General features: G+C 37.5%; 2 protein-coding genes across 2 annotated transcripts; both read left to right on the forward strand.

Moving 5' to 3' along the window:
* Positions 1–16: 16 nt before the first annotated feature.
* Positions 17–1635, forward strand: LOC130692221 (alpha-(1,3)-fucosyltransferase C-like). Its single transcript, XM_057515298.2, has 3 exons — positions 17–514; positions 575–1345; positions 1421–1635. The coding sequence occupies exons 1-3, from the start codon at positions 130–132 to the stop codon at positions 1633–1635; spliced, it is 1371 nt and encodes a 456-aa protein (XP_057371281.1). The 5' UTR covers positions 17–129.
* Positions 1636–1861: 226 nt separating this feature from the next.
* On the forward strand, positions 1862–4107 carry LOC130691863 (uncharacterized). Its single transcript, XM_057514884.2, has 6 exons — positions 1862–2046; positions 2126–2259; positions 2352–2519; positions 2603–2862; positions 3123–3464; positions 3539–4107. The coding sequence occupies exons 3-6, from the start codon at positions 2369–2371 to the stop codon at positions 3662–3664; spliced, it is 879 nt and encodes a 292-aa protein (XP_057370867.1). The 5' UTR covers positions 1862–2046; positions 2126–2259; positions 2352–2368; the 3' UTR covers positions 3665–4107.
* The last annotated feature ends 6646 nt before the right edge of the window (positions 4108–10753 follow it).

The following is a 10753-nucleotide window of genomic DNA, read 5'->3' on the forward strand; positions in this document are numbered from 1 at the left end:
CGCAATTCAACAACCTGTCGTTCAATGAACCTCCGGAGATGCGCCTAATTAAGCTGGCAAACATTTTCCGGGAAAAACAGCAATAGTCTTTTTCTGCCGTCATAAGGGAAGAGATGAGTCTTCACGAAAATGTTGCTGTGGCAACAACCAGCTACCGTACGGTGTCAGGGGTTTGATCGCTTACCGTTGGTGTTTTTAACGATATTAGTGTTATTCATCTACAATTTTAATAAACCTACTTTTGACCATGTAATTATCGTGAAGAAAGAGATTCATCAACTATCAAAAAATGGCCCCACGACCATTAGTGTTGCAAAAAAATTTCGTGAAGTCGGAAATGGTGCACCAATTCACAACGAATCGTCTCAGTTTAATCCCTTCAACGGTTCCGTAGTATCGAACACTAACGACGTAATGATGGCTTATAGTCACAATAGCTTTGGCCTTGAGCTAATGGAACGACCAGTGAAATCTATATTGTTTTGGAATGAAGCTTATGGATCCAAAGACTATGGTAATTAGTTTTTATAGAAATTTAAATTATGGATCATATGTTCATCACATTTTAGAATAGGTATAGGATTTGGTCAGCAGGGTTTCCGGCAGTTAAATTGCCCAATCACCGAATGTTATACGACAGACAACAGATCATTTTTTGCAGCCACCGAAGAGTTTGACGCCATAGTCTTCCACCTGCGAACATTTAACATCGAAGATTTACCTCCCACGAGAAGCAAACATCAACGGTGGATTTTGTGGTCATTGGAATCGCCTCAATATAATATGCGAGACATTTACCCATTAGATGGTCTGTTTAACTGGACAATGACTTACCGCAGAGACTCTGATGTGATTCAGCCATATGGATGGGTTCAACCCACCGGTCCCTTTAAACTTCGACCAGAATTGGAAGAAATCAATGGAGAAATGGCACTTTCCGCTACAAGAAAACCTACAACAAAAAAGACGAAACTGATAGCATGGTTTGTCTCAAATTGTCAAACTCGAAGCCTGCGTGAAAAATACGTTGATGCCCTTGCAGAGCACATCAAAGTCGACGTGTACGGAGATTGCGGTTCTCTGAGCTGTGATCGTGACAATGCAGCCAATTGTTACAGCATGCTTGAGCAAGATTATAAGTTTTACCTTTCGTTTGAGAACTCATTTTGTGACGATTACGTTACAGAGAAATTTTTTTCTATACTTCAATTGGAGGTTGTGCCAATAGTTTTTGGAGGCAGCAATTACTCTGCTATGGCTCCCCCGCATTCGTACATTAATGCTCAAGATTTTGAGACAGCTCGTCAACTAGCCGACTATCTTAAAACGTTGGACTCCGACAATGGTATGGATACAATAAACTTTCATAGCACTTCTTCACCAAAAAATTTCATATTTGACTTTATTGATTGCAACATAGAACTCTACAACCAATATTTTTGGTGGAAACCCCATTATCGAATCAGAAATCACATTCAAGATCTTAAATTGTCCATGTGTGGCCTATGCACCCGGTTACACTACGATAAAGCCCTACGAATATACGACGACATGGAGAAATGGTGGGTGAGGGAAAGCCATTGCCATCTTCCACGACGTGATAATGTTTTTCATATTCCGTTTTGGACAAATTAAAGCTATTCACCTACGAAAAATGTTTTGTTTTATTATTAGTCTTTCTCACTTGTCCTGCTTAACGGCCTGTATCTATTTTTAATTAATAATGGAAATGAAAAGTCAGCTTGTCACTGGGGTAAATGTTTATGCAATTAGGCAATGAAGCATTGACTAGTAATAAACGCTCGAAAAAGAACAATGGCTAGAGGGTAGCATGCTGGTTTATTTGTCTCGTGCTGTGAAGTCTCGCACAATTTTGGGTGATGCATTAGCTTGAGTTGATTTATAATTTGTTAAGAAAAGAATTAAAGCTCAACAAGCCTGTTTGAGCTTAAGTCATGTTAATTTCAGAGTAGTGGAGTAGTCCCTAACATTTCTTTTCAGTTTCCTAGTTTCTCGAAAAAGAATTTGCCAGTCAACGCGAACCAGGTAACATTGATTATCTGACTTTGTCAAAAAGGATTAATGTTGTCATATGTAAGATATCCAATTGTGCATTTCTGTTCAGGTTTAAATTTTATTGTGCTTCTGTTAAACCAAAGCATAGAGGTTTAACAGTTGCTGTTGCTGATATCAAATCTTACACAACACCTATTTTATATGCTGGTACGCTGATGATTTGTTAGCTATTATTTTGTACAGGTATAATACTAGTGATTATCAAATACTTTAGCTGTGCTAGTCTGCAGTTTGCTCTAACCACCCTTCGGATTTTTCATTGTACAAAAATCTAGGTTTTAAGATTCCAAATATGACCTCAACAGCCATGAAAGGCACAACAGAAATTATTTACATTTCTGACGATGAACCAAATGATTGTGTGATAGATTCTGCTAGTTCATGTTGGAAATTAGATATTCAAGCCATAAGTAGTGATGGCAAAGGATTTCATAACTTGCAAGGTGAGGCTGATCATCAGAGAAATTTTATATCAGTGAAAACAGCTTTTTTGGACAATTTTATTGATATTTCGAATTTTATACAGAAGTTGTATCTCGAAGTAACTTGACTAATTTGGAGAGTAGCAACACAACAAAAGTGTCGTTGGACGTAAAAAAAAATCATGATGAAATATCCAGTTCGTCAAAACATCAAAGTCCAATTAAAACTTTTAGTGTTTACATTTCTTCTACCGATGGATCGCGTCAATGGTTTGATGTTGTACCATACAAAGCTAAAGTAAAAATCGGTTCCAACAATGATGGTAGTCAACCAAGTTCCTCGCCGAAAACCGCTTCATTACAAGTACGTCGTTTTAAATTATTCTGCGTACCCTTAGAAGCTACACCTGCTTCGCATGACTACCTCTTTCTACGGTTTTTGAGCCTTTACGTAAATCCCTGAATTTTCTGAGACAAAAAAACATATAAATTGCGAGAAGTTATATACGTAAAGCTTCAGAAACGTCGAAAGAGTTCTCGTATGCAAGCACCTTTTCGTACGTAATACTTTCTTAGTTTTATGCCCGGTTGAATACAGGACCTTTTTACGATTATCCTATCTAGGATATCCGTGATGACCATCAATACAGTTCCACATCTTTACCTGAAAATTCAGACAAAGAGAACGGGAAAGCACCAAGTTCCAAGAAATCGCGAAGAAAACTTGTTTCTGCAGAGGAGTGCGACATCTGCTCACCCCCGTATCACACATGCAAACAGTTTGCAAACGTTACCGGCAATTTCACACCAAGTAGGAGGAACATCAAATTGAATAAATTTCTCGCGTTCAAGCCAGGCACTTTGAGAAAACGAAAAGACCTACAAACAGAAAGAATTGACCAGGCCAGAATGCGGAAGATTAAAACGAAAAGAAGACCTTTCTGGCAGTGTATTTATTGTGAAAAGGTAAATTGTGATTTTTATGAGAATGTTGGAGATAGCGAGGTAAAATTTGTATTATTATTAATAACTTCTTGCAGATATTTCAGTTGGCGGGTTATTGCGAACAACATGAAATAAATTGCCGTGAAGGAAACAGGGGTAAGCGGTCGAATGTATTGGCAAGTCAACTGAAATGTCCGAGCCATCCTCAGAAATATCTGTAAAAAATTGGAAGAGAATTAATGGCGCTCAAGATGTATGGCAAGTAGTCGGCGCTAATTTTTCGCGTCTAGGGAATGTTCAAATAGTATTGTAACGAAGAGATAGTTCAGAAAGGAAAGGCAGTGTAAAACGTAGTCTAAAAAGTAGTGACACAAAGTCCAAAAATAATTTTGGATATTCCGCCTATTTGGCCACTGTTTAATTTTAATAGTGAAATTTTTGTGAAGATTGTTATATCCAGAAATACGTCCTCAAAGGGAATGTACATTTTTATTTTGCGGATGATTTCTGCAGAAACCAAGAAGAATTTCCAATAAACAAGTACAGTTGCCTTTTAAGTGAGTCCTTCACCTTGTTACCAGAAAAGGATTTGAAACTATTTGATCTGTGGCAACTTGCTGTATTTGCGAGTAGATCACATGTAATGAAAACTTCATGTAAGTTACCTGTCCAGTATTTGAAAAATAATTTTTAATCCATTTTATTTTTATTATAGATTAAATTGTCGAATGTCTGCCTAATCCTCCTCGTTTTTTTACCAAATGGAGGAACGTAAAAACGATGATTTGAAGTAACGCTCTTTCAACGAACAGAAAATCAAAAACTCACGTACGTTTTTTTTTTTCCATTGGAAACTCGGATCAAGAACGAAGAAGAAGAACGAAGAAGTGAAAAAATGTTAATGTGAATATTGCTGGATCGCTTTGTAGACGGAAGCGCTTTTACACGGAAAGAAGTACAGGCCACCAAAGGCTGTAGTGCCCTCTGGGAAACTCATCTGGTAAACCAGTCATGTTTTTCATAGATTTAATATTTTCTCGAAATATCAGCTAATAGGAATATGCTTTCGCCATTTAAGGTAAGAACGACAGCTGTGTGCTGTACTCAGGAATACTTTAAATTTAAACTTTCTAAACTGCTTATATTTTTCGATCAGGTCTTTTGTCGAAATTTGTGTTAATTTCTTCCAAATATCATGAAGCATCAGTGGGCAGAGTCACCTCAGAGTAGTTTGGTACCGCTTCGATCGGGTCGCGTCGCGTCGTTTTTGCTGCCCCAGCTGTTACGGTTGTTTTCGGGTCTTTTCGGGTTGTTTGCGGTATGCCTATTTTTATTTATATTTATTATTATTATTTTTTTTAATTGGGAGATCGGGTTTCTAAATGGAACATGCTATGATGGCCAATCGATTTTTTAACAGGCAAGCTTATTTGTCGATTGTTAGCCTGTCTTTTTTCCTTCCATTTAGATGATGGCGCTGGGTCTTCGGGGCAATTTAAACCCGCCCCGATCATCAATTTTCTGGACAGGTCAAGCGGCACGATCACAGCCGATCGGGGCCTAGTCCCTACCACAGATGTTTAGCTCCTTGTTTTCATAAGGTTGCTCCACCCTTTATCTTAGCTTTGTCAAGGGCTTTGTTCTCGAAGTCATGATGGCCGACATTTCACCATTGACCAATCAGATTTGCGGGAGAGGAGAGGGTAGGGTAAGCAAAAAAGCTTTGCCACACAGTTGTTATGGTATTTTTGTTTAGACATATTAGTCGATTAAGGCATTTTTAACGCGGTAAACTTGAATGTCCAATATTGAGTAGGGCTATCACGCAGCAACTTAAGAGATTTCTCCCTAACTAACATGTTACTAGGCAGCCAAGGCTAGCAAATGTCATCGGGAATGCAGATAACATTGGCAATATATTGTTTCGTTTGATTGCTGGAATTAATGAATATACTGTGATGTCAACCTAAGAAAAACTTTCAGGTAAATACGAATACTTTATACCACTGCATTTGCACCGCAATGCATAAAGCAAGTAGAATAATGCTTTGTTTTCTTTTCTTAATTTTTGATAGGTGCAATCTGCATTGAATCTTCAAGGGTGCTTGATCTCTGAATATTTTATTGCCAGATATTCTTACAAGATAACTCTGGGAAGGTAAATCCTTGGATTTCATGTTGCATTATGACTTTCATTTGATCTCTGTCTGAAGTTCTGTCATTAGGACTATGGTTGACATTGCAGTAATGGACCACATAAATGTCTTTTGTTTTTCTATTAATTCTGAATGTCATATCACCACACATAGAATTAATTCAGTGATTCACTGATTACTTGCCTATGTAATTACAGATGATGTGGTATATTTACCTTGGATTGGTGACTTACCTTCAACAGAATCAAAAACTTTCTTTGCCAAAAATGGCAATTATTTTCTATGTTCACAGGTTATCTAGATAAGGGCAAACAATAGCAGATACCCTCATCTTCGTTAACAATGGAAGCACAGCTGAGCTGTTGTGTTACAACTAGCATAACAGGTTTCAAAATCTACCTAGAGGTATAATGTAATATAATAGATTAAATGCAGCAATGCAGATGATGAGAAAATGAGTTATGGTGGCAATACATTGGTTGTGATGTAGGCATTTTGTATTCTGCAAAAACATGTACAAGAAAGCAAACACTGAAAGAATATTGGAATTTTTTTTACATTGCCAACCACATTTGCCGGTTTCTTGCTGAAAATTTAATACTTCATTGTAAGGTAAATTTTCTATAGAAGTTAGAGAATTAGCCTTTTACTTTAATTAAAATTATAGGAAATTGATTGCAGATAAGAAGACCCATGGATTATCACGTTTAGAGTTACAACATTCCGTTGCTTCTGCAAATGTATTCTGAAAGAAGAGTTAATCCGTCATGCGTTCAGGTTAAAGGGAGATCTTCGGATAGGTACAAGTGTAATTCATTTTCCTGCATGAATAAACTAAAGATGTCACGACAGGTACTGCACTTACACCCACTGCGAAAACAATTGGCCAAGTAGAAGATGGCATTGACTAGAAAACAACAGTAGAGATGCTTACCCGTTTCTTTCAGCTATCACGGTCGTACGTTGACGCACTAAAAGTTCCAGGTATCTTTATGGAAAATTAAAGCGCACTTCGAAGTTGTTCGTTGATTAGTGTTTTTATTTCTTTATTTGTTTTGTTTTATTAGGTACTGCTGAGAGAACTGTGAAATGGAGCAAGCGGTATTACGATCTCATTTTGTTATGATGGTACACAGAGAGCCCAAAAATGTATTTTGTTTTCCTTAATTTGTGGACTCATTTCTTCATACAGGGAAACACTTCAGCGATAGTCATGGATACTTGACTATATAATTACATACTATTTAGTATACCCTACGCCTCCTTGCACAGGTAAGCTTAACAGACCAAAAACTTTCCCGCTTCAAAGTTTAATTAGTCACCATTTTCTCAGGTTTCCATTCTCGCATCATGATTGTTTGCGCGAATTGTTTGTCTAGATGAGGACAAACTATAGCACTTCGGCTTCAAAATGTGAATTTGTCAAACAATCAGCATTCGATGTAGTATATTGGTCATCGCGTCATGTAGTAATTTGGCACTGGCAAAAAAAAAATCAGCAATTGACATTTGTCACAAGGTAATCATATTCTTGTTTTAAATTAAAGCATACAATTCCATTTTAGTATTGCATTATTTAATGCACGATCGTAGGACACGTACGCTACTATCGGCAAAGAAAAATGTGCCCTCGATGAGAAAATTGGTACTTCAACTTTTACGCAGTTGCTTATAATGATTAGTCCGCTTTGACTACTACACTTCGTCAAGAAAAAGCCCTGGGAGCGTACATTCTTCATTTTGGTGAGTTTTTTCGTTGACTTGGCTATCACCCGTATTTATCCTCTGTAAGCTCTTCCACTGCGAAACGGTTCCTGTACTCTTCTCGGCCAGGCTAAATTACGTCAGTTAACCTGTTGGCTACCACCCATTTTTATCCCGTTAATACGAACTTAAGGATGACGTTTAACGTTATCCTTTAATCTTGCAGTTTAACTAAGCTAGTTAACCTGTTGGCTACCACCCATTTTTTTCCCGTCAGGATCGAATTTAAGAATGACGACTAACGCTATCCTTTAGACTTGCGGTTTAACTAAGCTAGTTAACCCGTTGGCTACCACGCATTTTTATTCCATGTCGACAGTAAGGTAATTCTAATACCCATGGTTTTTAAGTTGAAAGACCTTGCGTTAAGCATCCAATGCTAAAAATAGTAACTGTAAATAACACCGTAACATCCATAATTTTCTTTTCAATAGGAAAGGATTTTGATCATACTATTATGGCCATTAGTTATTTTTACCTTGGCACTACACGATGTCCAGTTAAGCTTTGGACCAACTAAGCTAGTTAACCCGTTGGCTACCACCCATTTTTTTTTTATCCTGTTAGCACAAACTTAAGAATGATAGCTTAAGTTTTCTTTTAAGCCTGCAGTTTAACTAAGCTAGTTAACCCGTTGGCTACCACCCATTTTTATGAACTTAGGACGACGTTTAACATTACTTAAGACTAAGCTAGTTAACCTGTTGGCTACCACCCATTTTTTTTATCCCGTTAGCACGAACTTAAGAATGATAACTTAAGTTTTCTTTTAAGCCTGCAGTTTAACTAAGCTAGTTAACCTGTTGGCTACCACGCATTTTTTTCCCCATGACCATGAACTTAAGGATGGCGTTTAACGTTATCCTTTAAGCTTTCAGCTTAACTAAGCTAGTTAACCTGTTGGCTACCACCCATTTTTACCCCCTTAACACGAACTTAAGAATGACGGTTAAAGTTGTCTTTAAAGCCTGCAGTTTAACTAAGCTAGTTAACCCGTTGGCTACCACCCATTTTTTTACCTCTAGCATGACCTTAAGTATGCCGTTTAACGTTATTCCTTAAGCTTTCAGCTTAACTAAGCTAGTTAACCTGTTGGCTACCACCCAATTTATCCCGTAAGCATGAACTTAAGGATGACGTTTAACGTTATTCCTTAAGCTTTTAGCTTAAGTAAGCTAGTTAACCTGTTGGCTACCACCCATTTTTACCCTGTTAACACGAACTTAAGAATGACGGTTAAAGTTGTCTTTTAAGCCTGCAGTTTAACTAAGCTAGTTAACCCGTTGGCTACCACCCATTTTTTATCGCTAGCTTGAACTTAAGTATGCCGTTTAACGTTATTCCTTAAGCTTTCAGCTTAACTAAGTTAGTTAACCTGTTGGCTACCACCCATTTTTATCCCGTTAGCACCAACTTAAGAATAACGGTTAAAGTTGTCTTTTAAGCCTGCAGGTTAAGTAAGCTAGTTAACCTGTTGGCTACCACGCATTTTTATCCCCTGTCGACAGCATGGTAGTTCTGATTCTCATGATTTCTCATTTTACAGGCTTTGCTTATGAATCCAATTCTAAAAATAGTAATTGAAAATTACACTTTGAAGAGATCAACTGTGAGGATGAATCTTGTACCCAAGTTGAGTTACCCAAGCTGTATTACTGTTTACATCAACTTCTTTTCCAAACTTGTTTCACACTTACATCCATACTTTTCTTTTCAATAGGAAAGGATTTTCATCATACTATTACGGCAGTTATCCGTTTCATTCAATTATTTTTGTATTGGCATTCCTGGATGCCAATCCACTTGTAAGGGTATAAGTGCACATCTTCAAAGAACGATTTACGCCGGTAAACTGTTTCACTTAGAACACAACTTTTCAATAAATCCCCCAAAAATTTAGTTTCCATCCCGCCCGCCTCCCACGCATTTAAAATGATTTACTACTTTACTAGAACGGGATTGGTCGTCCTCAGCGATTCTTGATGAACATCAAAGCTGTTCAGTCACAGCTTCATAGCCAATTCAGCAATATACTGTTTTTTGCTAACTATTTTTTCTGCCAATCGCTACAGTCTGTTCCTAAAGGATAAGACTGTACATTTGTTATCCATCAACAGGCCAGCGACGATGGATCCATTAGTAAGTTCTGAGTCTACTTTTATTTTACTTTTTTCTGTTACTAGCAGTTGACTGAGTGGACTTAACGTGTATGTGAAATCCACTCGATCTACTCGTAGAAAACAGGAACGTAGCGTAAAATAAAAGTTTTTGCTTGTTTTTTTTTTTTTTTACAGGACAAAGATAGAAAATACAAGGTATGGCCATGGACGTTTTATGCCGCATGTCCCGAGTCTTCTTAGCACCCCATTGAGTGACATACTCGATGAAGTGCCAAGTGAAGACTGTAGAGAAACTCGGAAAGGACAACTTTAAATAAGAAAAAAGCAAGGTCATTAACAGAAAAAAGAAGGTCAACGTGGGGTGTGTAGAAAACGAAATTCAAGGTTAGCAAGGGGGATGGTTGGAATTTTAGGGGTTATTCAAGGTTAGTATGGAGGTATATAGTTCTTGGAACTAGCTATTTAGTTTGGCATGAGATTAATGTCTGAATGACCTTAAATTAGTTCATGGTGGTACGCTGCTGCATGAGAAAGCCATCCGTGTGAAAGATGGAAGACAAGGGTGTTTGTCGCTGTCTGCCAAAGCCATGTGGGAATTCCACTGACAGTAAGCAATTACCACTTATAATTTTATATTTTCTGCCAGACGGATTTTATGTTCATTTTAGATTTTTATTATTTCCTCACACAGCTGATTTTGAGAAAACACGGGCTGCACAATATCTAATACATTGACAACGTATTCAACATTCTGAGGTTAACACTCTTTATTGAAAACAAGAACAACGAAGATATAGGATTGTGAAGGCAAAACAAAATTCGTCGTGCGTGTACTAATCAAGACTACGATCATGCAAGATACGCGTAAAACTGTTAATTCACAGGTACTTCTTCGTAGTTTTGAACTAGACACTAGCAATTTGAGTTGAATTGGTATCAATGTTCTGCATTGGAGCTAAATTCTATTCAAAAAACCAAAATTAACTGATTTTCTACGTTGTGATGAAAATAGATTTTAAAAAAGTATGGAAATAGATCCGAAAATGGAGCAGAAACATCAACAATATACTTACTGGGAAAGCAAAACACGCAGCAGTGGAGCCAATGACGTTGAGGGCAAATGGAGAAATGGCAAGCCACAAAATAAGAAACGGATTGAAAATCAGGTAAAAGATGAACAAAACGATGTAGATGTAAGGGAACACGCTACGAAAGTTTATGAAACTTTTCAGGTTATTGCGAAAACGACGGAGAGAGCAGCTCGTGATTC

The sequence above is a fragment of the Daphnia carinata genome, chromosome 1, assembly GCF_022539665.2.
Source record: "Daphnia carinata strain CSIRO-1 chromosome 1, CSIRO_AGI_Dcar_HiC_V3, whole genome shotgun sequence".
Taxonomy (NCBI): Eukaryota; Metazoa; Arthropoda; class Branchiopoda; order Diplostraca; family Daphniidae; genus Daphnia; species Daphnia carinata.

Coding starts and splice junctions, on each gene's coding strand:
- LOC130691863 (XM_057514884.2), top strand. CDS start 2,369: ATGACCTCAACAGCCATGAAAGGCACAACAGAAATTATTTACATTTCT. Junction 2,520..2,602: donor AGGATTTCATAACTTGCAAG/GTGAGGCTGATC, acceptor AATTTTATACAG/AAGTTGTATCTCGAAGTAAC. Junction 2,863..3,122: donor CGAAAACCGCTTCATTACAA/GTACGTCGTTTT, acceptor TATCCTATCTAG/GATATCCGTGATGACCATCA.
- LOC130692221 (XM_057515298.2), top strand. CDS start 130: ATGTTGCTGTGGCAACAACCAGCTACCGTACGGTGTCAGGGGTTTGAT. Junction 515..574: donor TTATGGATCCAAAGACTATG/GTAATTAGTTTT, acceptor ATTTTAGAATAG/GTATAGGATTTGGTCAGCAG. Junction 1,346..1,420: donor AACGTTGGACTCCGACAATG/GTATGGATACAA, acceptor ATTGCAACATAG/AACTCTACAACCAATATTTT.